At 35.0% G+C, this 15,819-nt stretch overlaps 1 protein-coding gene across 1 annotated transcript in view; it reads right to left on the reverse strand.

The window, feature by feature from the left end:
• The window catches only part of zcchc7 (zinc finger, CCHC domain containing 7), an 87,255-nt gene that overhangs the window by 17,566 nt on the left and 53,870 nt on the right, over window positions 1-15,819 (reverse strand). Inside the window, exons 6-7 of the mRNA XM_022681743.2 lie at window positions 14,556-14,726; window positions 10,475-10,510 (exon numbers count right to left, since the gene is read on the reverse strand). Coding sequence (XP_022537464.2) covers window positions 10,475-10,510; window positions 14,556-14,726 — 207 coding nt within the window. The remainder of the gene's footprint in view (window positions 1-10,474; window positions 10,511-14,555; window positions 14,727-15,819) is intronic.

Consider the following 15,819-nt stretch of genomic DNA (forward strand, 5'->3'; position numbering starts at 1 on the left):
GACGGAGGTACAGAGAAGTAGAGTTAGAGAAGGAGGTACAGAGAAGTAGAGTTAGAGAAGGAGGTAGAGGGATAAAGAATGCGGTAGAGAGTTAGAGAGGTAAAAAAATGAGGTAGAGAGAAATATACAGTTAGAGAAAAAGGTAGAGAGATAAAGAGGTAAAAAAGGAGGTAGAAAGACAGAGAGGTAGACTGGGGTAGAGAAGAGGTAGAGATAAAGGTTAAGAGATATTGAGGAGGAGGTAGAGAGAGGTAGAGATAGAGGTTTAAAGATATTGAGATGGAGCTAGAGAGAGAGAGATAATAAAGAATGATGTAAAGAAAGAGGTAGAGAAGGAGAAGTAGAGATAGAGGTTAAGAGATGTTAAGAAGCAGGTAGAGAGAGAGGATAAATAATGAGATAAAAAGAGAGTTAGAGAATGAGGTAGAGATAGAGGTATGAAGAAAGCGAGGGATGGAAATGAAGGTATAGTGAGCTGTGCATTAGGAGGCACTGTGTGACGGGGAGCGCTGACGGATTCGTGGAGGAGCAACAAAGGGGAAGCGCTCGACACATTTGGAATTTAAATCTGCCACAATTAGTAAGGTACACTTAATTACAAACATCATTTGCATGTAAACACACACAGCGGCGCACACCTCACAATGCGGCGCTCCGCACACACACACTTAACATTTGCCACGCATGACTGAATGTCAAAGGATTAATTCAGCACCACGGGAAGAGCAATGCCCATCCTCAGCGCTGTTCCTGCAGCGGCCACCAGGAGGCGTCCTACACCTACAGTCCAGACCCAGCTGAACCAGTGCAACATTCCCATTACTCCCAATTCATTCCCAAATCATTCCATTTCAGTATCTTTAGTCAGTTATTCCGAAATTTATCATTGTAAAAAGAAACTTCTGCTTCTGTTCTTCTGAGAAGACTATACACTGCATTTTAAAAAGATGGCTGTGATGATTTGATTGTATTCAGCCACAAGAATCATTGCAATAGTGATATGACATTTTAGGGGGAAGGGAAAATTTGGAACTCTCCAATTAAATCTTTTTACTGCAGTTCTTTAAGTGCTTTTCTATTTTTTTAATGACCTCCTGGACGAGCTGTCCATGCCCTTTTGGAGTAACTCTGGCATAATGTGTTGCTTTCTGAGATCTTTTATCCTGCTTCTTGTTAACTTTTAGAAAGGATTTTACTCCAAGTCCTTTTGTGGCATTTTTATTAGTCCATTTATCTTGAAATTCGTACACAATATAAACATTAAAAGACAAAGAACAGCCATTAAAAAATAAAACAATGTACAACCCACCAATTAACATTACTCAAAATGTTTTCCATACTCATATTTATTAAATAAATTATATTTTCTTATACTTTTCTCCATACAAATAATGAAAAAAAATTTTTTTTATTTATTTTAAAGAATAAATGAAGGTAAAATACTTCAAAAATATAACCATGTTATAAAATTTCAAGATGAATGGACTAATAAAAATGCCCCAAAAGGACTTAAAATAAAATATTATCTAAAAAGTTAACATGAAGCAGGATAAAAGATCTCAAAGAGCAACACTTTATGTGGAAATTACTCCAATAGGGCATGGACAGCTCATCCAGGAGGTCATCAGTGTCAATCAATTTATTCTTTTATAGCTGTCTCTTGTTTTTCCTTTTATTTTGTTATTGGTTTTCGGTTTGTTTTGTGTATGTAATTTTATTTACTTATTGTTTAATTGAAAATCTAATTTTAAAAAATCAATAAATAATAACAATAATTAAAGAAGAATTGTCTTTTAAAATAGGACTTCTCATGTCTAAAACAATAAACAACTGATTAAGTTTTGTATAGACAAAAAAAAATTGATAGCTAAAAAAAAAAACATATAATTTCAAGTTTATTAAATAAAAGAAAAATAAGAAAAGCAAAAATATGGAGGTTCCATCATTTTTTGTGCATGTTTGTGTAAACGCCAATTCAAGTTCACGAGTTGCTTCAGTAACTGTCTGAAATGACCGAGCTGAAGTGACCTCTGTTGCTCTGTAGTAATTAAAGCACAAATGCTTTGAAATCAGACGCAGATGAAGTTTCTCAATCCCGGCTCAATTATCCAATAGCAGCGCATGAAGGATGATTGACGGACAGGACGGGAAGAAGCAGATGGATGAGGAGGAAAAAATAAAGAGACCACTTCAGTTTATTTGATTAGCTATTTAGTGGAATAACCCTGGTTTTTAATCACAGTTTTTTTCATGCATCTTGCCATCATGTTCTCCTCCACCAGTCTTACACACTGCTTTTGTATAACTTTATGCTCTTTACACTCCTGGTGCAAAAATTCAAGCAGTTCAGCTTAAATTGGTTTGATGGTTTGTGATCATCCATCTTCCCCTTGATTATATTCCAGAGGTTTTCTATTTGGTAAAATCAAAGAAACTTATCATTTTAAGTGGTTACTTATTTTTTTCAGAGCTGTATATCGAGATCAGGAGAGAACGAGAGAGCGAGAGAACGATAGAAGGAAAGAACGAGAGAAGGAGGGAGAGGAGGAGTGAGAAAATGGATCAAACAGCTTTATCTACGAGTACAAGCTCAACGTTCTGACAAGAAATCCTGCTGAGATGTTCACCCTAGGCTAACGATCAATAAACTCAGACACACACACACACACACACACACACACACACACAATTCTATATTGCTGTTTATAGCATTAGAAAAACAGCACTACATGAAAAATGTAAGGTGCCCTTAATTACGTTTTCAGTTATAACATAGTAAAACTACTTTTAAGTCCATAAAGGAAAATGTTTGTTAGAATTTGTAGAAAATCTTTAAGACCTTTAAAAAGCACTAAAAGTGGTTTGTCATTGGTATCCCTCAAGTAACCATTTAAAGCTCCTTTATTTTTACTGAATTTTTAATTTTACAGTAATCATAAAAAATCTAAAACTTCTCTTATTCCAAAAAGAATCATGTTTGTAAAATGGGAAAGACTAAAAAGTGGTTCGTCTTTGGTATCCCTCAAGTAACCATCTGAAGCTCCTTTATTTTTAGCATTTTTTTTTTAATGATTATCATTTAAGACGAGTTATGCCACAGAAACCCACTTCTAATTCCAAAAAGAAACATGTTTGTAAAATGGGAAGGACCTTTAAATTGGAAAAGAGAACCTTTAAGAACTAAATCTCTAAAACTAAAAATCCCTAAAACTCTAAACTCCTCTTATTCCAAAAAGAATCATGTTTGTAAAATGGGAAAGACTAAAAAGTGGTTCATCTTTCGTATCCCTCAAGTAACCATCTAAAGCTCCTTTATTTTTAGTAATTTGTTTTACAGTAATTATATATATATATATATATATATATATATATATATATATATATATATATATATATATATATATATATATATATATATATATAAGAAGAGTTATGCAATAGAAATCCACTTCTAATTCCAAAAAGAATCAAGTTTGTAAAATGGGAAGGACCTTTAAATTGGAAAAGAGAACCTTTAAGACCTCTAAAAAAAAGAAAAAAAAAGAAAAAAGTACTTTAAGTGGTTCTTCTTTGAATCCCTCAAGTAACCATCTAAAGCTCCTTTATTTTTAGTGCATTTTTAATTTTACAGTAATTATTACAAAAATCTAAAACCTTTTTATTTCAAAAAGAATCATGTTTGTAAAATAGGAAGGACCTTTAAATTGGAAAAGAGAACCTTTAAGACCTTTAAAAAAGTACTAAAAAGTGGTATCCCTCAAGTAACCATCTAAAGCTCCTTTATTTTTAGTGAATTTTTATTTTACAGTAATTATAAAAAAAAAAGTAAATGTGCTTTTTAATGATTATTATTTAAGAAGAGTTATGCCGTAGAAAACCCACTTCTAATTCCAAAAATAACCATGTTTGTAAAATGGGAAGAACTTTTAAATTTAAAAAGTTTTAGAAGTGATTTTTCTTTGGTGTCCCTGAATTAACCATCTGAAGCTTCTTTATTTTAGTGACTTTTTACAATAATTGTTATAAAAAAAATAACAATAATTATATAGTGGCCATTTGAAACCCCTTTATATTTTGAGTATTAGATAGTGTAGCCTGCTGTAAATAATTATTTGAGGTATTAAAGGGGTTCTTCTTTGGCATCCCTCATCTGAGGTCTCTTTATTTTTAGTGTATTTTTTGTGTAACCGTTAAAAAAAATTTAAGGCGCTTTAAATGATTCTTTGAGGGACACCATATTTGTAAGAGAACTGTGTGAATGGGAAAATGAAAAATCAATTGATAGAAAGAACAATTTTTGACATTTAAAAAGTAAAAGTGGTTCTTCTTTGGTATCTAAAGCCCCTTTTATATTTTGAGCATTTCCAGTATTTTCAGCATTGAAGGTGCATCAAACTAACTAAAGGTGACGTAAATAATTTTTTTAGTCATGCATATAGCTTTAAAAGTTAATAAAAATGATTTAAATGATTCTTTAAGGGAAACGATATGTGTAACAGAACTTTGTAAACAGAAAGACATTTTGAAATTGATAGAAAAAAAAATATTTAGACATTTAAAAAGCACTAAAAGTGGTTCTTCTTTGGTATCCCTCTAGTAACCATCTGAAGCCCTTTTATATTTTGAGCATTTTCAGTATTTAAAGGTGCTTTAAATAATTATTTAAGTGATGACATATAGCCTTTAAAATGTATTAAAAGTGTTTTTTAATCACAATAATTATAAACTTGCATGCATATGAACTTAAAATCATTTTTGTTGACTTTAAAAGTCTATTATGTTTTTCCTTGCATGTTTGTTCACATACCAATAAGCTCACAAAATAAACAATATTTTAATATTATATACTAGTCGAAGAATGATTAATGCATTAATAATAGTGCATCCTAATATTAAGTAAAGGATTTTTGACCTTTAAAATTGTGTAATCACAATCCATGGGACAAAAAAAATACTTAATTATTATTATTTTTTATTTAAAATTAATATTATTTAACCTAATCAGAATTTCTCATAAAACACAATAAAAACACACAATAAACACGACAACAATGCATTACAACAACTCATACACACTTCTTTCACCCTGATCATTCCTCCTGCAGGCCTACAGATGGCGCTGGGAGTCTAACTCAACTCCATTCATTCCCATACACACTCAACCACACACACTCAAACAGGGGACTCTCACTTGCTCAAACTCCCACCCCCCCACAAACCAACCAATCAACCCACCCCCTCCCACCTTAAACCCCTCCTCCCTCCTCTACAGGCCGTTCTCCAGCCAGGTTGAGTTTTATTCCCTCGTCTCCTCCTCCTGACCTTCTCCTGATCTTCTAAATTAATAGAAACTCTCTCCATTTTCTCCAATTCCCTTATTTCCATCCTAATTCAATTCCGCCAATCTTTCACTTTAAGGATTAATACACTAATCAATTGGCGGAGAAGCCGGATTTCGGAAAGCGCTTTTGGAAATGGCAATTAGGAGCCGATATCCGAGATCCGCAACGTGCCGGAAAGCTCTTTTTATTGCGACATGATTAGGAATGGTGGGCTTGTATGCAGCTTTTTGATCGGGTTTTATTATTCCATCGTTTTTTCGTTTATTTTAAAATGTCTAGTTGTGGTCTCTAGTATAAATAATTTATATTTTTTTTCCGGTAATCCGGTTTCAACACTGCTTTAGTCTGGTGAAGGAGTGGGCCAGGAAAAACGTTAGGATTTCGGCTCTTGCTCATGAATATTCATACATTGAGAAAAAAAAAAACAATCGCCTGCGACACCAGGAGGCAGCGAGACGGACAACAGTTAGAAACCTTTTAAAATAAAGACTTTTTACACTAACAACAGTCTTTGCAATGTCATATGTTACTTTACAGCGTGTGTAATAATGCCCTGCTAAGTGCAGTTCAGCCTACACTGACCTAGTCTTAGAGTCTCTGTAAAACACAAAATCCACCGGAGATCCTATGTAAACCTATAATACTGAATCAGGTGGGTAGTCCAGGTCCAAAAAGTAAAAACCACAGCAGCCACAGCAGAGCCTCCCTGGTGCAGCAATTTACATACCGTTGAGTTGTGAATTTAGGTGACAGTGTATATACAGCTATTTTCACAGCGTTTCACTACATGATTTAACAATTCCATTGTGATCGTCTTACACAAGAAACACTGTTGAACCTTCCCAGAACTGGCCTGTCTACTGAAATTACTCCAAAAGGGCATGGACAACGCATCCAGGAGGTCACGAAAGAGCAACTGGCCAGTTAAGTGTTTACCTACTGGCCTCATTCACAAGATAGCACCTCATAACGTAGACAGGAGTGCAAGATAACGCTAAGGTAACATTTCGTGAACAATTTACACACTATTGCCTCGTGAATTTGGGCTAATTTCATAGCGTTTTACTACACGATTTAACAATTCCACTGTGATCGTCTTACACAAGAAACACTGTGGAACCTTCCATGAAGTGACTGGTTTATTAAAATTACTCCAAAAAGGGCATGGACAGCTCATCCAGGAGGTCACGAAAGAGCAACTGCCCAGTTAAGTGTTCACTAACTGGCCTCATTCACAAGATAACACCTAATAACGTAGACAGGAGTGCTAGGTAACGCTAAGGTAACATTTCGTGAACAATTTACACACTGTTGCCTCGTGAATTTGGGCTAATTTCACCGCGTTTCACTACATGATTTCACACGTCTCGCTTAGAAACCAGCAGCTTTCGTTCACTTGCTTTCCCTCCTTTTTCTCTTCATGCTCTCTCTGGGGTCTTGTGGCGGCGTCGGAGGAGTTGGGAGGTTGTTTGTTAGTGAAGACAGGTGCGGGAGACACACACACACACACACACACACTTGCGATAAATAGACCCAGTAGCAAGGACTGGTCTGACAGAATGCCTTTTCACACCTGACTGGGCCTAGCACAGGGCGACAGGCCACAGCTCCCCAAAGCAACACACACACACACACACACACACACACGTACCTGCACTGTATTTAACTTTGAGCCCTCAAGTCTCAGATAGTTTAAAGGCCTTAAACGCCGTCTGTTGAGGGTAAGTCCATTTTAACCACGTTTACACACACACACACACACACATACACACTCCATCACACACACACACGCAGTCTGCAGGGCAGGACCCAAAGGATAGGAGTAGCTCTGCAGCAGATGGGCAAAGCGCAGCAGAACCGAACAGGTCCATATGAAACTATCATCAACTGCTAGACTCCATTATAAAGTCACTCAGAACCCATTATACATCATTACACCCACACCACCGCCGGGGCGAGGCCGGCCCACTCAACTGTGGAAGAGTCACCGACACCACCATGCGTTATCACTGATAAAATATACACACGCCACAATTCACGTTTTCACTTTTCTAAAGATGTCGAGAGCATCTTCGGCACGTTTTCACAACACCTAAGGGCAGATTTTGAGCAACAGCTGTAAACAACAGCCGACCAAAACTAACTACAAGGGGTGGGCGATATGGCCCTAAAGTAATATCACGATATTTCATGATGTTTTCGCGATAACGATACAAAACCCTGCATTAAAAAAACATTATTTCAAGAATACACTACTGCAAAAACATCAAAATACTAATAACGCACTCCATATATATATATAAGTTAGTATGTTAGATAATTTGAGGGTGGTTATTTATTATATGAACTGTCGGAGTTAGCATTACGGTGATGTGTATGAGCAGAAAATGTTAGGAATCTTGCATATTAATGACAAACAATAAGATATTAAGTAAAAAAAAAACAATTACTTGAATCAGTTTTTCTCAATTCTCTGTTCATTTTTTCAGACTGTATGCAGGAGGCCTGCACTGTGCTAGTGCTAACAGTGTGGCCTTTTCATTACACAGGCTAACTAATTAGACCGTGTGTGTGTGTGTGTGTGTGTGTGTGTGTGTGTGAGTGTGACAGGTCGAGTGACTGCTCGGCGGGTGCTGTGCGATGCTGGCAGCCCATTTCATGCTTTATCACGTCTTTTAATTGACAAACAACCTGCTCTTTTCTCTTAAACTGAGGTCTATATTCCACCACTGCGCCAGTGTGCGTGAGAGTGAGTGAGTGTGTGTGTGTGTGTGCGTGTGCAGTGTGTGTGTGTACGCTGTGTGTGTGTGTGTGTGTGTGTGTTGGTGCAGATGTTCCGGCGTGCCCCTTGACGTTTGGCAGTGTGTGTGACTGTCACATGCCTTCTCAGCCCCATGAATCTTTAGGGAGCAAACGCTTTCTGACTTTGCCAATTACCTACTTTCAGCCTGTGTTCCTGAGCAAAACACACACACACACACACACACACAGTTCATATAATAAACAGCCTTAAATTTGCTGCTATACAAACTTTACATACTGCATGTTCTACCTGCAGAAACTTTACAAACTGCATTACAAATATTAATAAGTAGAAATGTAATATACAGCTCTGTAAATTAAAGATTAAATTTAAAATTTTCTGAATCAGTTTATCTGATTTTGCTATTTATAGGTTTATGTTTGAGTAAAACAAACATTGTAGTTTTATTCTATAAACTACAGACAACATTTCTCCCAAATTCCAAATAAAAATATTGTAATTTAGAGCATTTATTTACAGAAAATGAAAAATGGCTAAAAAAATATCTGCAAAAAAAAGAAAACAAGTTCATATTCATAAAGTTTTAAGAGTTCAGAAATTAATATTTTGTGGAATAACCCTGGTTTATAACCCACAGTTTTCATGCATCTTGCATCATGCATGTTCTCCTCCACCAGTCTTACACACTGCTTTTGGATAACTTTACGCTCTTTACAGTCCTGGTGCAAAAATTAAAGCAGTTCAGTTTGGTGGTTTGATGTTCAGCTTGTGATCATCCATCTTTCTCTTGATTATATTCCAGAGCTTTTTAATTTGGTAAAATCAAATAAATCTTTAAGCTGTCTCTTATTTTTTTTCCCCCAGAGCTGTATTACAAATTATGATATAAAACTATGAAAATATCGATGAGATGGTATAACTTATGTAATTTGGATATATAAATTTAAGTCCAAGCGTTACAAAATGTAATATAAAAACTTTTAGTAGTGTTGCAGCTCCGAATGGTCCAGTGGTCTAAAGCGCTGCCACTATAATCGGGAGATTGCTGGTTTAAATCCTGGTCATGCAGCTTGCCATCAGCTGCTACCAGAGCCCCGAAAGAGAACCCAGTCGGTCCTGCTCTCTCTGGGTGGGTAAAGTAGATGGTGCTCTTTCACCTCATCACTTCTAGGGTGATGTCGAGCAGCTCAAGGCTTCTGTGAGCTGATGTATCAGAACCGAGTTGCTGAGCTTTCCTCCGAATTGGTGTAAAATTAAATATGGATAATAAAAATTATATGTATAAAAAAATTATAATTTGCAGTGTCAACCAATTACAAAAAAACTTTTCCTTCCTTAAGACTAAGCCTCTGATAATGGGTATTTAAATGTGAATAACAAAATCAGTGCTAGAAACACATAGATTTGTATTACTGATGCCAATCACTTTAAAAAAAACAATATTTTTTTACTTAATCATGGATTAAATCATGATTACATTTTTTTTTGATACATAACATTAATAATACAGTGTCGTTTACATCTGGAAGACTATATCCTATTTTACTGTGTTGTAATATATAGTTTTAATCAATATATTTTGTAAATAACTAATGAACTAAATAAAAAAACAAAAAATACTTTAAGAAAATATATAAATGAAGGTCAGTCAATGTAAAAAAATTCGAGAGCGTATTTGAAAGTATCCTTGAGTGCAGTCGCAAAGACCATCAAAAACGTTATGATGGAACTGGCACTCATCAGGTCTGCCACAGGTAAGGAAGAGTCAGCAGCTTCAGAAACCATAAGTGACTTTTGTAAAATTGTATAGAATCTTAAACATAAACTCAATCTAGGGATGTTTAGTAGTTTATGCTTATACAATGAGACTATATTCATTATGTACTTATAACTATGTAATTAATTATGTAATTACATCATACAATGGTAAACTGACAGTATTAACTACTGTATGAGAAGAGGTTTATTTATTATAATGCATCTTTGAGGAATTATACAAAGCTAATGTCCACACACACACACCCACACCCACACACACCCACACACAATAATAATGTGTGTGCGTGTGTGTGTATGTGTGTGTGTTGGCGTGTGTGTGGCTCTTGGACTCTTACCCTCTACCTGCTCCTTCCTTTATTCCTCTTTGTTTATCACCTCTGCTTAAATTGCCCTCATTAATTCAGGCTGTTAATAAACTCACTAAATTGGAGGATGCGAGTGTGAGTGTGTGTGTGTGTGTGTGTGTGTGTGTAAGAGACAAAAAGAGAGAGAGAGAGAGAGAGAGAGAGAGAGAGAGAGAGAGAGAGAGAGAGAGAGAGAGAGAGAGAAAACACAAACACACAGATACATTAGGGATTATTTATCTTACTGTGATGTGGTACTGCCTCCAAATGTCTGGACAGAGCTGTGGAGAGAAAGACAAACACACACACACACACACACACACACACATTAGTTAATAAATGAAACAGCAGTTCAAAATGGATACAGCCACTATAAGCTTACTTTACATTACTCTAATTACTATAAATGATTCAGTAACTTTTATGAATAAAGCTTACTTTAACTGACTCAGATATAGGGTTGCAGCGGTAACCGGTTTCACGGTATACCGTGGTATTAAAATGCACGGTTATCATACCGTGTGTGTTTGCTTATTACCGGTAAAACGCAAGCCAGCGGAGAAACTCACCCGCGCATGCGCAACTCTGCTCCGCTTCAGCTACTCAGCACACAGCGGTGAGAACAGCAGAAAGTGCATCAGACTAGAGCTTCATTAACAATTATTATTGTTAATGAAAACGAACCAAATAACGAAAACTGAAAGTGAAACTTAACTAACTTATTTATAAGCGCTGTTTTCACTCCCGCAGTTCTACAGCGTGAGGTGTTGTGCTGATTCTGTCCGCGAAGCGGGAGTCGGATTGAGCAGGGAGTCGGATTCGGCACAACAGCGGCAGCGCGGCAGCACCTCGCGGCCCGCGGTGTTAGTTGTAAGCGCTCGCGCTAGCCGCAAAATACGACAGAAAACACTGAGAAACTGCAGAATTATGTATTGGACTAAAATGAGCACGAGGAGATAAAAGAGAATCTTTACCTGTGAGTAGCTCATATCAGAACACGCAAATCTCTCTCTCTGTCTCTCTCTCTCTGTGTCTCTCTCTCTTTCGCACGTGAACTTCTCCGCACTGTGTTTAGCTGTTCTTAAAAATCATTTTAATTAAATAATAGTTCTATGCTTCTATGTTAGTGTTAATTAACATAATTCTGATCATATTTCGCTCATTCAAACAGCCTGAAAACAGACTTGTAATCTTGTAATCAACAAGCTTGTAATCAATGTGGCCGTAAAGTCACAGCTAAAGGAGGAAATACATCAAACCTGTTCTCCCATCTCCGAGAACACCACCCCGCTGTGCAGCGCAAAGTATGTGTTTAGTTTATAATTTTAATCTGAACATAAATAAAACCTCTTTGTAGTCGTGCACAACCCATGCGGTAAGCGCCCGCAAAAGCGCTGAGTTATCCGAAATTTGTGCACGCAGGTACAGGCGTGAAGTGCGTGCTACGACGGATTCACGTGTCCGTGTAAAGGTCCTGGCCGGACTGGATGTGAAAGACGCCATTCATTTACATGCGTTAATTTTCAAATTCTGACGTGCCTGTTTTTCATATGTTGAAGGTTTTAAGGTATGAAAGCCTTAAAATAGAAATCTCTATTGTGAGGATCATGTCAGAAATAAATCCCCTCTTTCTGCAGTATCTGGTTATTTACCAACTTTTTTATATATATACACTCTTAATGCCCTTAAGAGTAGTGGAAAAACATGGTTTCCTTCACCTGATGGTGTAGTTTCTACAATAAATAGTTAATTGAACAAAAAACCTTTGTTGTAATTTCTTTAAGGGTCAGTTTAATAATATATGTAACAAACTGTGATACCGTGATAACCGTGATACCGCGGTATTTTCCGAGACGGTTATCATACCGTGAAAATCTCATACCGTTGCAACCCTACTCAGATACTAGTATAAATTTGTTAACTACTATGATGATTCAGTAATTATTCAGTAACTATTATGAATGATTCAGTAACTAGTATAAATGATTTAATAACTATTATAAATGATTCAGTAACTACTATAAATGATTCAGTAACTACTATAAATGATTCAGTAACTACTATAAATGATTCAGTAACTAGTATAAATGATTTAATAACTACTATAAATGATTCAGTAACTACTATAAATGATTCAGTAACTACTATAAATGATTCAGTAACTACTATAAATGATTCAGTAACTACTATGAATGATTCAGTAACTATTATGAATGATTCAGTAACTACTATGTATGATTCAGTAACTACTATAAATGATTCAGTAACTACTATAAATGATTCAGTAACTACTATAAATGATTCAGTAACTACTATAAATGATTCAGTAACTAGTATAAATGATTTAATAACTACTATAAATGATTCAGTAACTACTATAAATGATTCAGTAACTACTATAAATGATTCAGTAACTACTATAAATGATTCAGTAACTACTATGAATGATTCAGTAACTAGTATAAATGATTTAATAACTACTATGAATGATTCAGTAACTACTATAAATGATTCAGTAACTACTATGTATGATTCAGTAACTATTATGAATGATTCAGTAACTACTATGTATGATTCAGTAACTATTATAAATTATTCAGTAACTACTATGTATGATTCAGTAACTATTATAAATTATTCAGTAACTAGTATGAATGATTCAGTAACTATTATAAATTATTCAGTAACTACTATGTATGATTCAGTAACTATTATGAATGATTCAGTAACTACTATGTATGATTCAGTAACTATTATGAATGATTCAGTAACTACTATGAATGATTCAGTAACTATTATAAATTATTCAGTAACTACTATGAATGATTCAGTAACTATTATGAATGATTCAGTAACTAGTATACATGATTCAGTAACTATTATAAAAAAATTCAGCAACTACTATAAATGATTCAGTAACTACTATAAAAAAATTCAGCAACTACTATAAATGATTCAGTAACTACTACGGATGATTCTGCAACTATTAAAAATGATTCAGTAACTAACAAATAATTCAGTACCTGCTATAAAGAAAGGGTACTTTAAATGACTTAGTACATATTATTAATAAATGATTTGGTAACTACTACAAATGATTCAGTAACTAATATGAATGATTCAGTAACTAGAATAAATGATTCTGTAACTACTACGTGCTACACAGGAAGGTTACTTTAAATGATTCAGTAACTATTATGAATGATTCAATAACTAATATGAATGATTCAGTAACTATTATGAATGATTCTATAACTAATATGAATGATTCAGTAACTATTATGAATAATTCAATAACTAATATGAATGATTCAGTAACTATTATGAATGATTCAATAACAAATATGAATGATTCAGTAACTATTATGAATGATTCAATAACTAATATGAATGATTCAGTAACTATTATGAATGATTCAATAACTAATACGAATGATTCAGTAACTATTATGAACGATTCAATAACTAATATGAATGATTCAGTAACTGCTATACAGGAAGGCTACTTTAAATGATTCAGTAACTATCATGAATGATTCAGTAACTATTATGAATGATTCAGTAACTACTATACAGGAAAGCTAATTTAAATGACTCAGTAACAACTACGAATGATTCAGTAAATGGTATAAATACTTTGGCAACTGATACAAATGATTCAGTAACAATTCTGAATGATTCACTAACTAGTATAAATGATTCGGTAAATCTTACGACTGATTCTTTAAAGGAAGGCTACTTTCATTTTGTAAATGATTCAGTAAGTACTTAAAAAAGGTTAACAACTACAGAAAAGATTCAGAAACTCTACCCAGTACAAAAGGCTCAAGTACTACAAATGAATCAGAATCTACTACAAATGAATCAACTACTATGAATGAACCAGTAACTGCTACAGCTCATTCAGTAATCTAATGACGATAATAACTAGTGTAGTAACTACTGTAAATGATATAAAAGATCTAATAATGACTATAAATGATTGAGTAGCTTCTTTCTGTATTTTCTCATCTGTGTGTTCCTCCAGCCAGCGTCTCACACAGCCCCACTCTGCACTCTCTGCCTCTCGGTGGGGCTGTTGTCAGGGGGTGACGTGAAGTGTGTGTGTGTGTGTGTGTGTCACACTCATGGCCTGTGAAGCGTCTGTCTTAATGAGAGAAGGGGCGACCCAGGGGAACACACACACACACACACTCTTTCTCTATAACACTTTTTTTTAAGTATCTTGCTTACAAACTTCTAACCAAACACACAGTGTGACAGGCCTCTCCTCACACACACACACACTCTGAACACACTGTGGACGCGTGTGCTGTTGTTACTCACGTCGATGTAGTGTCCGGTCATGCCGCAGCGATGACAGCACTTCTGCCAGTACGCTCTCTCCAGACAGTCGTCGTACGTGTGACCGGGCAGGAAGCAGTTCGAGCAGTGACGACTCGGGCAGGCCCTCACAAAGTGACCCTGAACACCACATAACGAACAACACGGCAGCTTCTGTATACACACACACACACACACACACACACACACACACACACAAAGAATGAGGAAAGACATATTGGGAAGCAGCCAAACTAACCAAATGACTCAGTAAATACAGGAACTCTAAATGATTCAGTAACTCCATTAAATTACTATTATAAATGATTCAGTTCAATACTCTAAATGACTCCGTAATTAGTATAAATGATTCATAAACGACCATAAATGACCCAATAAATAGCAGCTATCCTGTAACTACTCTAAAAGATTCAGTAACCACTGTAAACGATTCAGTTACATACTCTAAATGACTCAGTAATTGTATAAATGATTCATTAACTACCATAAATGACCTAATAAATAATTGCTATACTGTAACTACTCAAAACGAATCAGTAACCAGTCTAAACGATTCAGTTACATACTCTAAATAAATCAATTAGTATTAATGAATCAATAACTACCATAAATGACCTAATAAATAATTGCTATCCTGTAACTACTCTAAAAGATTCAGTAACCACACTAAGTGATTCAGTTACATACTCTAAATGACTCCGTAATTAGTATAAATGAATCATTAACTACCATAAACGACTCAATAAATAATTGCTATACTGTAACTACTCAAAACGAATCAGTAACCAGTCTAAACGATTCAGTTACATACTCTAAATAAATCAATTAGTATTAATGAATCAATAACTACCATAAATGACCCAATAAATAATTGCTATCCTGTAACTGCTCTAAAAGATTCAGTTATCACACTATTATAAATGATTCAGTTGAATACTCTATATGGCTCCGTTATAAGTATAAATGATTCATTAACTACCATAAATGACGTAATAATTAATTGCTAAGTGATTCGGCAACTATTATAAATGATTCAGTTAAATACTCCAAATGACTCAGTAATTAGTAAAAATGATTCATTAACTACCACAAATGACCGAATAAATAGCAGCTATCCTGTAACTACTCTAAAGGATTCAGTAATCACACTATTATAAATGATTCAGTTAAATACTCTAAATGACTCAGTAATTAGTATAAATGATTCATTAACTAGTATAAATGACTCATTAAGTAGTAGCTATTC

Source organism: Astyanax mexicanus, chromosome 25 (genome assembly GCF_023375975.1).
Source record: "Astyanax mexicanus isolate ESR-SI-001 chromosome 25, AstMex3_surface, whole genome shotgun sequence".
Lineage (NCBI taxonomy): Eukaryota > Metazoa > Chordata > Actinopteri > Characiformes > Acestrorhamphidae > Astyanax > Astyanax mexicanus.